Below are 14699 nucleotides of genomic sequence, written 5' to 3'. Positions count from 1 at the left end.
GCAATTCATAAATTTGAATAAAAGCTTGTGAAATGTAGGATAAAGCTGATACCTTTGTAAAGGTAGAATACAAAAAATATTTTCTTGTAATTTTGTTACTTACAAAAATATTAATTGCTTTACATGGAATAATTTAGTGGCTTTTGACCAACAGGTATTTCTTATATTACTTACTTAATTTATTTTTGAAACAAATAATATAAAAAAAACTAAAAGTTTAAAATATTTTAGTTTAGTTTTACATATTTTAATTTTCTCGTTTACATGATAGTATAAGAAAACGTGGGTAACTGATAGTGTACATACAGCATCGAAATACCATACTATGGAAGAGTAACTGAGTCTAAAAAGTGGTGCCACAAAATGCACACCAACAGCTCACTTTTCTTCGTTGTCCTAGCTACGTGTAGTGACTGTAAGCCTACCAAAACTAAAGTCTTAACACCTAGAGATTCACACACACAAGCAAATATTTCGTATTACAATTGTTTATCTTAAGACTCTCTAATTTTATATAAGGCATAGCCCTAACTGGAGCCATATTCGAGTGGTATTTGTATAATACTAGATTTACAATCTTGCCTAGTTCCCCGCCTGGCATCTCTACTCGCGTACCATCATAATTATAAATTGGTTCATAGGTAGATGGCGAAGCTACGTCGTGATCTGTCGGCCGAGTCTGACAAAATACGAAAGTAGGATCCCATTTGTCTACGAATCAACTTCTCTGATAGTAGCTCGTCTCTCGAGTGTAAATCATTTATAAGAGTTATCGTTCTATAGTGGTATTTCGTTGTAGGGTTATCGCGGCCATCTTGGCTCACCGGGCGTGAACGTTCCGCGTCGTCGCGCACGCAACTTTTCCCACTGCAGACGGCTAACGAACGTCTACGCATTAATGATGTTATTATTTTAATTGCTGTTTACGTGCCTAGATTTAAGATTTGTCTTTAGGCAAGTTGTATTCGATAATATCTTCAGACAGAGAAGCTAGAAATCAACAATGCACTTAACCAGGCGTTGGCCTTTGTTGCGTCGTTTATCGCACGGTAACCATTTTAGAGGAACAAAAGTATCCTATGTAAAGGACATAGGTGTTAAAAATATCTGAATACATTTCATCTTAATAGTTTCAGCGGTATGAGCGTGAAAAGATAGCAAACAGACAGATCTATATTACTCGTACTATAGTTCAAATATTTTACTGTAATAATTATTACTAGAGATCGCCCAATGGTCGAAATTCGACCTTAGTTCCAACGACATTAGGACTACCTACTAAGTACTACCTATATTTTGTAAAAAATATTGACTTTATCATCATATTTTTTTTAAATCCTTTTCTCTGGGACTCAGCTGATCTCAGACAGGTCGTGTAAACATTGTCTCTCAGATTCAATAAAAAAAACTATAATCCATTTTCAATTTGTCACCTTGATGTCAACAGACTTCAATCATAAATAAAAGAGTATAATTCGTATGTATAGGCTTGTCACTCAAAAATCTGTCATTTTTCCTAGTGTGTGTGTTGTAGTGTGTGTAATGTTTTATTTGTTAAAAAAATGTATGATATAAAAGCTTAATTTCAAAACAATATTAGCTCGATGCACTCCTTCACCATATAAACTATAACTGTGCGAAATTTTATTCAACTACGTTTCCCCATTTTTCGTCAAAAGGGTTACAAAGTTTTTGGTTCACGTATTAATATATTGATTTTAAGTTTGATATAAACAACTACATATAACGTTATACGTAGTTACAATAATTATTTTTGTTAGATACAATATTCAATTCAAACAAACGAAATGTTAGCTAACGTTCCCAAGCGGAGTTTTTAATACAAATTACGGAGTAAATATGAAACATTTTTAATTATCGCAAAAGTTATGGCCCTAAAGTATGTTCGTATTTAAAAGCTTTATTGTGAGCAGTACATAATCTTAATTTATAGAATAGTCCTTGGAAAATGTTAATGACTTTGTAAATTAATAACTTGGATTATAAAAGTAATAAACTGTATGTATGTAACTCATTTAATTTATAAACTTTGGGAATTAGAATTATAAATATTTTAACGTAATGGCACGCTACGTAATTACTTTCATATTATACTGTATAAGTGCGGGAGCCCTAGAACATTTTTTTTTTATTATTATCAAGCAAATTTTTTTATGAGTAGCTTCATTTTGATAAGACGAACAACATTTTTATTTGCGAAAAATCTCGAAAATGGTAGCTAACAGAGATAAAAAGGATTGCATACCTTGAATTGATGGTCCTAAAATATGGACTGTTTTATTATATGTGACTAGGACAATATTACTCTTAAATTATATGACTATTAATATATCAATAAACAAAAAATCAGCTCGTTACGGTTCCGTTATAGGGTAATGTAATCAACAAAACTTGGTTGACTACAAATAGAACAATCCATATTATATTAGGACCATCAAGTCAAAGTATGAAATGCTTTCTATTTCTGTTAGCTACCACTTTCAAGATTTTTCGCAAATAAAAATGTTGTTCGTCTATCAAAATAAAGCTAGTCACAGAAAATTAGCTTGACAGTAATAAAAAAAAAGTTTTTCTAGGGCTTCCGTACTAGTATACATCTTGCTATACCCGAGAAAAAAAACTTACTTAAGTAAATAAATAGTTATGAAATGTAAGAAAATCATGATTCATGAAGTATGATATTTCGAGGAGCTAAATCGGAGGAAGTTAGTACTTTTGATTACACATACACATAGTTACTACGTAAACCTAGCTGTGCCTAGAGTTATATTTCATCAATGCCTGTTTGTATTAAATGTTAATCGTTGAAGAGCAAAAGATAAGTAATAGGATCCGAAATTGAGTAGTATAATAATTTTACATTTTTTGTTTCAATTTTCACAGCTAAATTTCGCCCTATAAATCAAACTTTCTTGACCATTAATTCGCTAGTGGTTCGAGTATACCCAACCACTAACAGTTACGAAAATCAGTGGTTGGTTAGGCGTGGGTATGAGAAAGTTCACACGTGTTACTGTTAACATTGTTCGGTGATCATCTTGGGCGCATATGACGTTACTGTGGACATCTTTTCATTGAAGAGTTAACTATGAAATTAAGTAGGTACGCCGTACGACGGTTTTAATAAGCTAACCATTTTCATTTAAAATGCGACTGTGATGTAGCTGATCATTACCCTAACGTTATTCTCACGACTATGACGAAAAAAGTGTAGTTAATCGTTTCTGAGCTAGTATGATAATCCCTGCTCCCATTTCCCAGCCTCCCAATATTCAGCTCTGACTACTACTCAGAATTTATTTCTGTATTTGCAGGTTTTAGAATTATAGGAATTAGAAGATGTCCTGTAGCTCTCCCATGAGTTTAAAGCTATAGTATTTATCGATACTCGATACCGACTACGTGAATATTTAGTATGGCGATTTTAGTTCCACAAGTATCCGCTGTAAAATTTGACATATTAAAAATTTACGGTAGTGGGTATCGAGTATCGAAAAATACTATAGTTTTAAACTCATAGTAGAGCTACTGTCTCTACCATGAGTTTAAAACTAGGTAGTTTACAATATACTCCACAGACGTTTTAAATAAGTTAATTACATTTTCTAAAACTATCTTTATATTCTGATGTGAGCGAGTAGTGACCATTACGACTTTCATAAAGAAATACTTTCGGATCTTCGCGGAAATCTGCAACTTTGTAAGTACTTAAAAACTTAACTGCCCGATTAAATTCTTCCTGTATTTTTAAAGCGCCTATTATCCACTTTTGGCAATACTGAGTTATGAAGAAAAATTAAATTTACTTACTTCCTCTAAGGGTCAATGCACATTGTACGTTGGCATTGCGATGAATTTTATTATCAGCCATTCTTTGGAACAGGCAACCCAACATAGCGGGTATATCTGCCAATCCAATGTGTATCTTGAATCTATATATATAAAAATGAATTTTCAAATGTGTTAGTCGCGCTAAAACTCGAAAACGCCTGGACGCATTGGGCTGATTTTAGTCTTAAAATATTCGTAGAAGTCCAGGGAAGGTTTTAAAGTGACACGAAGTTCACCGGGACAGCTAGTAGTTAATAAAGTTCAGTTTAAAATGGCTCATTTAAATTGCAGTGCGACGACTTTTCACGTTGCAATATGAAGGCCTTAAGGCCATAATATACACGTTCGCGGAAAACGTGTTCGAGTGGAAATGTCTCGTTTAAATTTAAGCAATGATAAAAATAACACTTCCGCTATGCCCCACTTGGCAACCAACGCCAGGGCTGACGCTTGGAGAAATCATTTCTCGCAGCATCAACAAAATGTGTACCAAATTATCTCATGATTGTCAGCCCTATCCTGGCAGACGGCGCGGCGCGCTAAATGTCAAGGCGGGCTTGCGTAACTTTTTTTTTTACAAACACGTGCAAAATTACTCTGAGCCTTGCATTCAAGATTGGCGCATACCCCGCTCAGTTATTTCAGCTTTATGCCAGGGACATAAAGTTCATTGTCATGGAAATTCAATAGTAATTTAAATCTGAATTATCTGTACTTAGATACTATAAATTAAAATACAATTCACAATATTATCGTGATAAACGCCTAATGCTTGAGGTTTGAATACAATTGGGTAACTAACGCATTGTTACTCAACTCCAAAGCTCATGATGGCTGATAGTCGTGATTATATCTTAAACTCTTGAATTGCTTGTTTCGAAATCAGAGGTAAGTTTGTTTTACACAAATCTTTTATGGTTGCCATATGGTTGCCCCTTATAATTAGCAATTAGGGCCTAATTGCTTCTTACTTCTGACAAGAATTGGTCTAAGGTACTCGTAGTATGAGATCCTGACATGAACATAATATAGCTTCTTTCTAAAGCAAACAAACACTTCCTTTCGTAAGTCAAAGAGCGAATGTAGTAATGGGCACTTCCTATTCATACTCTATCTCCTTTTCTTATAAAATAAGGGGGTAAATGAGGCAAACGGGTCACCTGATGAAAAGCAACTTTCGTCGCCATCGCAACATTAAAGTCTAACATCTGACTAGTTCTCGGGGAACCCCTCGTATATCCCATAACACTAATTAGATAACATAACTCACCTTGCCCAAGAAGAAGCGGCGGTAGTACTTGGCGCTGTCGTCTGTGTCGATGTTGTGTCGTCGCGAGCCCTGGCGGGGAGTCCCCGGCTGGCGCTCGTGCTCCTCCTCGGGGGTTCCCTCGTCGATCCCGTCGACCCAGTACCCGCCGTTCGGCGGGAGCACGATGGACGGGGGTATACCTGCAAGGAAATATGAGTTTTATTTCAAAGTTGGTAAGCGTTCGTGATGACTGACCTAAAGGCCGAGTTGTTCAGACACGTCTTTGTGCATTCCCATGTATGTACAAGAGTGTAGGTTCGATCAGTCGTACTCTTAACGGAAACTACTCTATGCTAGCTAGCTCTATGTTAAGGTAGGTTATAACTTATAACTAGAGATTCGCTATGTTAGGGTTCGAGATTTCACATTAATGGTAGATTATTTACAGTAAATTGGCTTCATAAATCATCATTAAAGTTTATAATTACATGCAACCAAGCATTTAAGATTGCAATCTTACAAAATCTTACAATAACCAAAGAAAAATCTGAATTTTTCTTCCGACCTAACAAAGACACTTTTCTAAAGATTTCATGTGTTTGGGAACAGTGCTCGTCTAGACCTGTCTTTGTGTCGTTTTACAGGGGACTGAATAATAAAGATCCCTATTGTTAACTGACCGTCGAATTCGTCAACAGAGCCAATAGATTTAGAACGTACTATGTGCTTTACCTTTACCATACTTATATCCGTACTCAGTCCATACTTAGTGCATACTTCGCTTTATAAATTCGAAAGTGTATCTCTCTACTACCAGCTCTTTACGTTTAAGCCGCTGAAACTATTCAGATGAAATTTGGTAAGAAGATTGGAGATATTTTGCGACCCGGGAAAGGATTATATTATTTATCGTGAAAAATGTACTTATACTCGAGTGACAAACGAATTTTTGTGTGAACGAAATCTATTAGATCATAATATCAAATGTGGTTACAGAATTTTGCAAGGAAAGATATCAAGCGAAATAAGATCAAGACAGAAATGAGAAACATAACTTATTTTTGTGTTAAAAGTGTCTCTATTATATTTATTATGACTTCCAAGAGTTCCAACGAAATGAATCCATAAAATGAAACTATAAAAATACATAAAAAAGTTCAGTAACTTTGAATGAATTTATTCATGATAATTCAGTAGTTGATAGGTGTCTAGACACGTGATATTATTGAGGGTAAATTTGGTTAAGCGTTGAAACACAAGACGGCCGGAACTCGGAAGCCAAAAAGCGGAACCGCGATACAGTCATTTTGTTGAACTGGCTGACAATATAATTGTTGTTGATTATTTGATCCAATTTAATCCAGATTAACATTTTATGTAGTTATTGTATCTTTTATATACTAATATTATATAAATACGAAAGTGTGTCTCTCTGTCTGTCTATCTGTCTGTGTGTCTGTTACCTCTTCACGCCCAAACCGTTGAAACGATTTCGATGTAATTTGGCATACATTGAGTCCCGGTAAAGGACATAAGGTACTTTTCATACCGAAAAAAAATTACGGTTACGCGATAAGCTAATTTTGGCGCAACGGAGTTGCGGGCGTCATCTATTTAGTTGCAAATGAATTATTTAATAGCATTCAAGTGTACGATAGTCAGATCACATAGCAAGGCAACTCGTCAATGGAAATATTTTAATTTAAAAGTTTGAAATGAACCGTTCAACATTGGAACAGGCAAACAAACACCGCTTGTAGCAAGTCTTGTCAATTCAATACTTTCTTGTGTGGTAAATATAGAGTTTTTGACGGCAAATTTTAAAAAATCGACGCGTCATATTGCATTTTTTTTTTATGAAATAAGGAGGCAAACGAGCAAACGGGTCACCTGATAGAAAGCAACTTGCGTCGCCCATGGACACTCGCAGCATCAGAAGAGCTGCAGGTGCGTTGCCGGCCTTTTAAGAGGGAGTAGGGGAGGGTAGGGAAGGAAATAGGAGAGGGTAGGGAAGGAAAAAGGGTAGGGGATTGGGCCTCCGGAAAACTCACTCACAACACAGCGCAAGCGCTGTTTCACGCCAGTTTTCTGTGAGCCCGTGGTATTTCTCCGGCCGAGCCAACCCATTCGTGCCGAAGCATGGCTCTCCCACGTGCATAAATTCCATAGACTGTGTTGCAATGATAAATGTCAGTCTAGCTGAAAATGTAGTTTTAAATGAATTTAATCCAGACTGAACCCTGTAAACTGTGTAGTTTGTTCACAAACATCCGCACCTAGCATTCTAAAGCCACTTTAGCTTTTCAATCCTCGCCTCAAGAATCCCAACCTAATTTAATTAATGTTTTAATCAACTAACGCGCGCAAATATTTTTCCCCAGTGAATTACCTTTTAGTTCCGCTAATGAATGGAATGTTGAAGCAGCTGACTTAAAATTGTGTCCGGTGCGAAATCCGAGAGTTATTTTGATATGATATTTACTTATGTACTATGAATGGAAGCTATATAGGATATGCAGTGTGACTTATTACATTAATATTTTCATTTGCGAAAAGTTGTAACTTTTGTAAATTGTAATTGTAAGGCAAGCCTTTGTTTTTTTTTTCACGCAAAAACTACATGGATTTTGATTGAATGCTTAGGATAGGCTCTAATTAATATTATAATATAAGTAGGCTTCTCCTTATCTCGAAAATGAATGACGTAGAAGCTAGTAAAAGTAAAGTTTAGTGAGAGACTTTGATCATTGATTGAAGAAAGCAAACTATTTATTTGTCAAGCCAATCACTACTTCGTTACTCATTTTATTGATAAACCAGAATATTAAGGGCCTGTTTCACCACTTCCTGATAAGGTGCCGAATAGGCTTATTTCACAGATTCTCCATACTATATCTGTCAAGTTAAGTGGTAGATAGCCTTATCAGGAAGTGGTGAAACAACATTTAAATCTGGCAGTAGCTAGTAGCTACATCATAACATTCTTTACGGAAACATCTATCCGAAATGACTGCAGTTTTTCAGCAAAACAAAACTTTAACGTCCCATGTTTAGTTTACCTCCAATAGAACCTTATGCCAACGACTTAAGGATCATGATCATAGCATCTAGAGGTAAAACAAATATGAACGGTCCTACAATGTCTGCAAAGTGCAAGTTGCAGACGAGACAAGGGATGTACGTGAGGGATGCGTCAGATTATGCATGCTTTTGAATGCGTCATTACCGAAATATTCAAAGGAACCACCGAATCACTGTCTATCGCGTCTGTGCTTGTGTGTCTAAATTACTGCCTTTTTACTGTAGTAGACATAATAATCCATACTAAAACATATTATAAATGCGAGTCTCTGTGTCTGTCTGTTACCTATTATTCACGCCCGTTCGAAGATTTTGCTGAAATTAAAGTGCCGACTCGTATATATAAAGGATACTTTTTATCCCGGAAAAATGTACAGTTTCCGCGCGGGCGTCATTTAGTAGGATAATAAACATTAATATGATGAGCTATTTTCGTAGGTTTTTATGTGATTTTGGCAACTTTTGCAGTCGTTGTTTGGGCTTTGAATAGCATGTTTTGTGACATGCCTCCTGATTTTGATCATTGGTTTATGTGTATTAATACGAATTACACTTTGCGAAGATATTCTCACATTCTATTAAACAAATAGGCAAGATATTGTACTAAACTACAATGCAATGCCCATTACATACTAAGTTTCTTCGCAAGAATAAAATTATTATAGAGAAACTTAAAAGCACATAACAGTATAAAGAGTTTATAAAGCTCCTCTAGGAATAAGTACAATCGTTTAAGAAAATGTATCCAATTTAAGAAGTATTCTAAAAGGCATAATACGTGAAATAAAGTTTTCTTTTATACACTTTTTATGTTTCTCGGCGGAGTAATATACGAGTATAATATTATTATATCGAAATTATTGTGTTCTCTTTCATATTATACAGTGTGTAACAAAACTAAGCGATAATACTTTAGGGTGTATACGTGTTCCTTGTAGAGAGTTCACTGTGAAAATAGCAGCGCTGAAAGACCAAATTTTTTGTCACTTTTGTACGGGGAAACTCGTGGCGCTGGGGCGCTTGCCCATACAAAAAAGAAAAAAAAAATGTCTTTCACCGATGCTACTTTCACAGTGAACTCTCCACAAGGAACACGTACACACCCTTAAGTATTATCACTTAGTTTTGTTACACCCTGTATAAGAGCAAGAGAGATTGAGCTTGAAACTAAAAGTGTACTAAATACTAATTAGTGAATATCACTATCCATATTAATCCATACTTAAATATTATAAATGCAAAAGTGTGTCTGTTTGTGTGTCTGTCAGCTGACTGCCTGTTACCTACCACTTCACGCCCAAACCGCTGAACTGATTTTATTGAAATTAAGCATGGAGATACTTTGAATCCTATTAGAGAGATACTTAGATACCTCAAACCCTACTATTTATCCCAGAAAAATGTACGGTTCAATACAATAAATGAACTTGACGCAGCGGAGTTGCAGGTGTCATCTAGTTAATTTATACCTAAACGCAAAATAGCCTACTATAATAATTGTTTAACAGACATTTCCCATAACAAATTGACTTTGACCTTTTCCAAATCGTGAGTAAGTAAGGCCAGGCACGAGTTTTTCCTATCGAAACATTTATCGAAACACGACTAAGAAATATTACAAGCTATAAATAAACTTTATTAATAGCTCAAATAAACTATACTGCCCCCCTATCATTAACTTTGTCAAAACCTGAGCTAATCCGTGCAGGTATGTAAACAGTTGTAAAGTGAATGGTTCTTTTTCCGTATCATGTGCACTTTTAGTTCTGAATGGTTTTAACCTGTAATATTTGTCTCTGAACTGGATTAAGAAATGTCAAACACGAACGTCAAATTTGACTAACGGAATTGTTTTTTTTTTAGGAAATTGAAATGGCTTAGCCATAACGACTAACGGAAAAATTGTAAATCAAGATGAAAATATAGTTTAAAAAAAGATTAATATTTTTTATTATAAAATATACTATTTTCTAATATAAAACGTGGTCAATGTAGGAATAGTTACTTTTGCACCGATTTATTGTATTTAAAGGTAATTATTATAAATGTGTAAATGGTTTTATTTATATTTTTTGGTATTTTATAAGCCCTTTATGAAAACACTGAGAAAATAACACTCCTTCATGTTTATATTATCACAAGCATGGCGATCTAGAGGAGAAAGAATTCTCTGACATTGGCAACTAACTGAGTCGGCAATTAAAAAAGAGAAGAAGAAGGAGACAAAAAAAAAGATAATTGGATATTGTTATTAAGTTTATAGAGATTATGTTTTAAGCAAGAAATTGATAAGTTTATTATATCCTATACCTACTTGATACCTACGCTAAATAATCTACCATGAAAAAGTCTTAGAAATGCATCAAACTTGTGGATTACAATTACATGCATTACAACAGAGTTGATGTCATGAGTTGAACATAGTTTGTTGAACTTGAACTCATTCTTGAACACCTACGTTTTTTTGAGCTTTCAAATAGGTATTATTGTAACATAAACAGGCAATTTATAAGTTTAATAATCCCCTTTTTGTGCCTTGTAAGGCATTTTACATTATTAGTACTGTGTACGCTGAACCAAATATTTTTCAGGATAAAGGATGATTGCTAACACTGAGATACTATAAGTACTACATTTTATAATAAAGAATTGCAAGTGTAATGATGACGAAGTCCTAGGAAGATAATATATATTCACTCAAAAGCTTTAATTAAAAGAAATTTAATAAATACTCGTTTTTAAATGTTTTTTCATTTATTTTCTCACTTAAATATACCTACCTTAGATACATATTCATACACAGCTTTCATCAATAGGTACTACATTTGTCTTACACCTTATTATCAACCTAGTATCAGATAGGCAAGTGTTAAATCTCTTTTATATTATACTTATAAAAATATTTATACAGCGGAAATCTTAAACAAGGTCTTGTCACTTAAAATCAAAGAAGATGAATCAAATATCCCTTGTGTAAATATTAATTTATGATTATTAAGGGAGTTCAAATACCAACTTTTGATGAAAGATAAAAACAATATTATAATTTCAGACTTTTATTTGGCAAACCAATAACAATTAGAAACTGCATTGCAAGTTGCAACTATGGGAAATTGCCTGGGATATCTCAGACAGAGAGCGGTCAAGGGTTTTGTGTTCTGTGTGTTGTATTATGTTGTAGAATGCCTCCCGTGTGAGTATCTCTATATACTCACACAGGAGGAGTTCTGAATGTGTCAGAATTGCTCCTCAGTCACACACTGACTGCTCCAACGCAAATGCTTCAACGCGTGACCACTCTGTCTGATAGGTCCCTAAAACGACCACATCTTTTTAAAATGTATAATACATGAGGACTTACTAAAGTCCTTATTACATTAAAATTTAAAATGTATTTTAAATTTTAATGTAATAATATAAAACTAATATTATTATTATTGAGGTACAAAAGAATTTGTGGTAATAATAATATAAGTTCCAATGAAAATATTATGTTTTATGAACAATAAGTACTTATGTTTGTTTTGCAATTTTTGTTGTCTTTTTGGAAAAAGTACTATAAGTAATGTAGGATTATATTTTTGAGTTTTAGTGACTATTCCCATTATATATTATATCATATTGTAGTCAAGAGAAGTTATAAATGAAAAAGTGCATATGAGAATTTAGCTAATTTGGATTTTATATTATCAATGATTTAACTTTTCTAGTAGTTTAGGTGTATGTGTGTGTGTCAATATTTATTCGTGAATATACATGAATCTAAAGTTTCAAAGGTTGTGTTCTCAAAATTCTTGTTATTGAGAAAGTAATACCTTTGAATTTACCTCTTTGGTGCAGCGTTTATCATGCATGGTTTACAAGGAAATAGTTTGTGAAATAACACAAAGACCTACTGCAATCAAAAGATTGTACGAAATGCTCCTAAGATAGGTTCCTAAGAAGTACATAGTAAGTCCTCATGTATTTTAAGTTTTAATTTAATATAAAACTAATACTTATTATTATTATTGAGGTAAGTACAAAAGTATTTTTGGTAATACATAATAATATATGTTCCTATGATAATATTATGTTTTATGAACAATAAGTTCCATATGTTTGTTATGCAATTCTTATTAAGTAAGTCTTTTTTGGAAAAGTACTATAATGTAGGTTTTTGTTTTTGAGTAAAATTTAGTGATTTACACTATTCCCATCATATAATACCATATTGTAGTCAAGAGAAGAAGTTATACTTAAATGAAAAAGTGCTCATATGAGAATTTAGCTAATTGGGATTCTATGATATTATCAATTATTTAACTTTTCTAGAAGTTTAGGTGTGTCAATGTTTATCCGGAGCATGTTATACATACATCTAAAGTTTAAAAGGTTGTGTTCTGAAAATTCTTGTTAAATGTAAGTAATATTGAATTTACCTCTTTGGTGCAGTGTTTATCATGCATATACCAATAATACTTCAGATTTACAAGGAAATAGTTTGTGAAATAACACAAAAACCTACAATACAAAGCTATAAGATTGTACCTGTAGGTTTTTGGTGAAAATTCATACTTGTTTTACAGTAAGTAATTATACACAACACTTGTGTTCCTTATACCTTGTATGTGTTTCTTGTGTACTAAATCAATGCAGTCTTAGCTCATCGCACAAATGCAAACCTTATTGTTGACTAGACATATAGGTATACTACACCTCACTTATGTTATTATTCTGAAACCTCACTAACACTAAATGGATTACTAAGGTCTCTACGTTTCTTATGTATCACTTCGTGAGAATACCTACTTAATCGTTTTCCAAAAATTTGGACACTTCGAATGTTTAGTTTTTTGGTTTTAATAACGAATTATTTTCACTAAAATATATGCTATAGACTAAAATATAACTTATTAAGTAACTAACCAACTAAATAGCAATATAATTTAAGACTAAAAAGTATGTAATATTAATAAATAAAATTACTAAAATGTAAACTATTCAGTAAAAGCTACTCGTTGGTTGGTGTTTATTGAATTGCTGTATTTGACGTAAAAGCAAGCGAGCTTATGTCAGAAGTGTTGTCATGATTCGAAATTATTACTCAGTTAACAATGGAGAAGTGAGTTTTGTGTCACGTGACCACTGACTGGCTGGAAAATAGAGGTCATGGTACCAAAATGCGAGCCAGTCAGTATTCTGGCTGGCTTTAAGAGCTCATGATAGAGGGGCTGTCCGTAATGTATAAAACAAATGCTGCATTAGCTTTGGCATGATTCTGTTAAAAAATAATGTGTAACTTTTGCCCGCGACTTCACTTGAACTTTTTACTCAATGTAAATCCAAAGCTTAAACTTACGAAACTTCATCAAAATTTCTTCAGTAGATTTTGGGTATTAACAAACATCTACTCCCCAATGAATATTTTATTTGAATTCAAAACAAATAAGTTTAAGGTCTTGAATTTTGATACAATTACCAATAAATTAAAGCATAATTATTTTGGTTAACATTTTTGGCTCTGAAAGGGCAATTAGAGTTAATTGTGTTTTGTTTACGAAAATTTGTGTAAAGGGCAAGGATGAAGGAAGATATTTAAAAATAAATCGTGAAATTCGAAATAATGTTTATAATTATTTTAAAACCGAAAAAGGTTTAAGTTAGCCTGTTTATAGACTGTATACAGGGTGTAACAAAACTAAGTGATTATACTTTAGGGTGTGATAATACTTAGTTTTGTACACACTATAAAACTGGGTAAAATACCATGTCATCCCTGTCTCTCGCCTAATGAAGGAGACAACAATATTTAACCACAGGTTTACTATTTAAGTACTAAATAGTTACCACGTAACTTTAACCTGGATTCATGTAAGTAACTATGGGCCTAAAAAACAATATTCGATGTACGAATTTTCCCATCCTTTTCTCATTCGTTCATTCACACACAACATAACCAAATTTTTCATTGCATTCTCTCCTAGATGTGACACCAAAAACCATTCCGAAAATTACCAGGCTCACAGAACTCACCAGGCTTAGCCAGTGTCTCCTCCAGGAGTTTCCTGCTGGCCTGACAGGCGGCTGCGACCCGTCGCTGCACCGCCGCCGCTCCGGGCGACGACGGCGGGCCGTGAAGGGCCGGCACACGGTCATCGTCCGTCACCCCGACCGACACTGGCCGACGGTTCGTCACCTGGAAAAAAAAAACATGTTGTTAAATATCCAAACCCATGTTATGAAGAATAAAGGTATTGCAAAATCACAAGTCATAGTTGAGGCCTACGCACTTTACTATTACGTGCAGGATAATATATGTAGCCAGTAGCTCTACCATGACTTTAAAGCTATAGTATTTATCGATACTCGATACCGACTACGTAAATGTTTAGTATGGCGATTTAGTTCCGCAAGTGACCGCTAGAGATACTAAATATTTACGTAGTCGATATCGAGTATAGATAAAAACTTTAGCTTCAAACTCATGGTAGAGCTACTGGACTGATAATATAGTAAGATTAATTTTATTTCTGAC

General features: G+C 34.0%; 1 protein-coding gene across 7 annotated transcripts in view; it reads right to left on the bottom strand.

Annotated features, from left to right (window-relative positions):
* The window catches only part of LOC121735256 (rap1 GTPase-activating protein 1), a 330446-nt gene that overhangs the window by 17476 nt on the left and 298271 nt on the right, over nucleotides 1-14699 (bottom strand). For all 7 annotated transcript variants that reach the window (XM_042126023.1, XM_042126020.1, XM_042126022.1 and 4 more), the window contains 2 exons: nucleotides 14198-14360; nucleotides 5123-5301 (listed from right to left, as the gene is read on the bottom strand). In XM_042126023.1, the coding sequence (XP_041981957.1) occupies nucleotides 5123-5301; nucleotides 14198-14360 (342 nt within the window). The remainder of the gene's footprint in view (nucleotides 1-5122; nucleotides 5302-14197; nucleotides 14361-14699) is intronic.

This window comes from Aricia agestis, chromosome 17, assembly GCF_905147365.1.
Source record: "Aricia agestis chromosome 17, ilAriAges1.1, whole genome shotgun sequence".
In the NCBI taxonomy this organism is placed as follows: domain Eukaryota; kingdom Metazoa; phylum Arthropoda; class Insecta; order Lepidoptera; family Lycaenidae; genus Aricia; species Aricia agestis.
Note: the sequence above shows the minus strand (reverse complement) of the source record. Positions and strands in the feature narration are given on the sequence as shown.